This window comes from Opisthorchis viverrini (assembly GCF_000715545.1).
Source record: "Opisthorchis viverrini unplaced genomic scaffold scaffold6342, whole genome shotgun sequence".
Taxonomy (NCBI): domain Eukaryota; kingdom Metazoa; phylum Platyhelminthes; class Trematoda; order Opisthorchiida; family Opisthorchiidae; genus Opisthorchis; species Opisthorchis viverrini.
Window position 1 is genome coordinate 1 of NW_008753400.1, and position 2612 is coordinate 2612.

The 2612-nt window shown below is 45.2% G+C and overlaps 1 protein-coding gene across 1 annotated transcript; it reads right to left on the bottom strand.

The window, feature by feature from the left end:
• Positions 1–1684: 1684 nt before the first annotated feature.
• Positions 1685–2173, bottom strand: T265_15867 (hypothetical protein; the record flags this gene model as incomplete). Its single annotated transcript, XM_009179269.1, has 2 exons — positions 1685–1786; positions 1906–2173. Coding segments are annotated over 2 exons (369 nt in total), but the record flags the coding sequence as incomplete, so codon positions are not given.
• Positions 2174–2612: the final 439 nt, after the last annotated feature.

A 2612-nucleotide genomic window follows, 5' to 3' on the forward strand; every position in this document is an offset into this window, starting at 1 on the left:
ACAAATAAAGTCATGCCACCCCGGCCGTCTCGTGGTAAGCAATCGTAAGCAACCGGTCATTGATGAAGTGAATACAACGTAATACTGGAATTTGAATATACGACAAAACCAGCGTTTCGATCACTGGGCGGAGTGTTTCCAGTGACGGTTTAGTTGGCCGCATGCATCTGCGTCCATATCTCTCGTGAGACTTGGTTACCCTGATCGTGGGTTTCGAGTTCAGACTCATCCTCAGTTTCTCGGGTACTCATGTCTTTCTTGAAAATCTGTAGGGCCGCAGGACCAAATGAACGCCACTAGTGTTGATCAGAGATTGCAAATGATCTTTGTGTTCTCCCTTGACTAGATCGTTTAAACAACTTCTGAGAGAATACGTTCCAGGAAACGGGAGACAATCAATCATCACACATTTATTCAGAAAAAGTATCTGACGCTTGGCTCAGTCGTGACAGGGTTGTCCGTTTGAATAGTGGTGCGACGACTGGATACAGGTTCGAGGCCAGACATCGAGTGGTTACACCAAGTGACTACGCAGCGTCACGCATACCGGCGATCAATATTCGCGCTTTTTCTAGACTTCAAAGGAGCCTGCGTTCTCGTTGATAGATTCTTATGCATATATTTATCAATTAGGACAGACACTCTTCATTGTTTCTACTCCCGTTCTTTACGCAGCGTAAGAGATTACCAAAACATCGAGAGCTCACATTCATATACGGATAAATATAAGCGAGCCTGGATTATGCAGAGGACGCTGCTGTTTGGCGACCAGACATCAGCACAAACCACGCCTAAAATCAATATGACAGGTCTGTTTTTCTGTTGAAACGTCGAAATAACAAGATTGTTGATTGCTGCAACAGATCAGGTTGGTGCAAGTATTCTCAAGGCATTGGGGATTTTCGCCAACTCGGGTCATTTGAAAGTTGGAGACGGATTTCACTAAGGAAAAAGGGTTACCTGCACGACTGTGAGAGAAGTCCACCTGATGGCTACGAAAACTACCCACCCCCGTATTTTAAGGTCTCAATTTCGATTACGGGCGTTTTCTTAGCAAAGTATGTGTCAGATAGCTGAAGTAACGAAATGTTCCGTAAATGACTGGGAATCCAGAACAGTAGATAAAACTCACTGAGTTGATGTGGTCGGGGGATACACTACATGCACCTGACCATTATTTACTGAAGAAAGTGGTGGTTAATGCTCCAGACTCTTGCTGGTCAGTGGTTAGCGACGGACAGACCATGACCTGACGACACAAGATGAATGCAGGAATAATTGTCCGTCTAATCGTAACGATATTACTTTATTCCGATCGATGTTCAGAGGTGTCTATTACAACGCTCTTCTCTGCACCTTCAAAAGACATTGGAGAATAAGCAACTTGCGTCACAGTGACCTACCAACGGTGCAGGTGACTCAGTATCCTCCTCATCCACTCCCAATACAATACAGGCTCATAATGATGTCACTTGGATTGGACAGCGTGCAGGCACTTAGACTGGGTTAAGTGCACTACTCCGCACCGCCTACAGTCAATTGCAAGAAAAATCAGACAAACCTCAAACCGGCCCAACGATCCTACAGAACTCGGACCACCTGTGGCTAAATTCATTTCGAGTTGCTGTGTCAGAGCACAAACCTTTCACCAGCAAAGGACTGGAATAGAAAGTGGTGCTTACTTTGCACGACGGTTGTCGAGTACGAACATTGTATGTCTCAACCACCTTAGTCCGATGAGTATAATTTGCTGATCCAACTACTGCGGTCCAGCACCAGGTGTTTGCTTACGCACAATGTTGAAATGAGCAAACATTTGGCGAGTAGGAGGCTTCATTATGATTTGAATTGGTGTACTTTCACAAGTGGTGAAAAAATAAGCAGTCCTTCAGCTTCAAAACACACCGGACAGACTGACAAACCACGAATGAACATACCTGTCCGAATCATTCTGTATCACTCCAACGGCATCTGCCGATGATACTGTAGGATTGAAGCCATTCAACCATGGGTTATTGGTATCCGTGGAAGCGTTAAGGTATGCGTTCATCTGTAGTACTGCCGCATTAAGAAGCACATTGATCTGACGCAGCGCTGTCAGGCGAGCATTTGCACTGGCCTTCAAACGAGCTTCTACGACATGGTCAGGTGTACCTGAAGGTGGCTCTGGCATTGGTGTGGTGGTATTGGGAAAAAGATTTCCTGTGAAGTATAAGTATAAGATGGAATGATCAACAAACACGCACTCATGACCGCAAAACAGAATGGATATTTGGCAGTGAACCAAAATATTTCATCACAGGTTACGCTCCCGAAATCCAAAAGAACAAAAGGGCGAAGAGTGCTAACCCATGAGGAACATTCACTATCCCACATTAAATCCTTTTTTCAAATCCAGGGGCATCAACTATATTCGATGGCAATGTTACCAAATACGAGTAGCTATGGGGCGCCAACAAAGTGCTGGGTTGTTTGTCGAGTCAGGCTACTGGATTGACAACGTCTAGTCCGCAGCCGAGCAGACATCATCGGTGCATGATTGAGTTAGCGCTCGCTCCTTTCCTGTAACTAGTATCTACATCGTGCTTCCTTAGTTGCACAAAGTTCGCAAC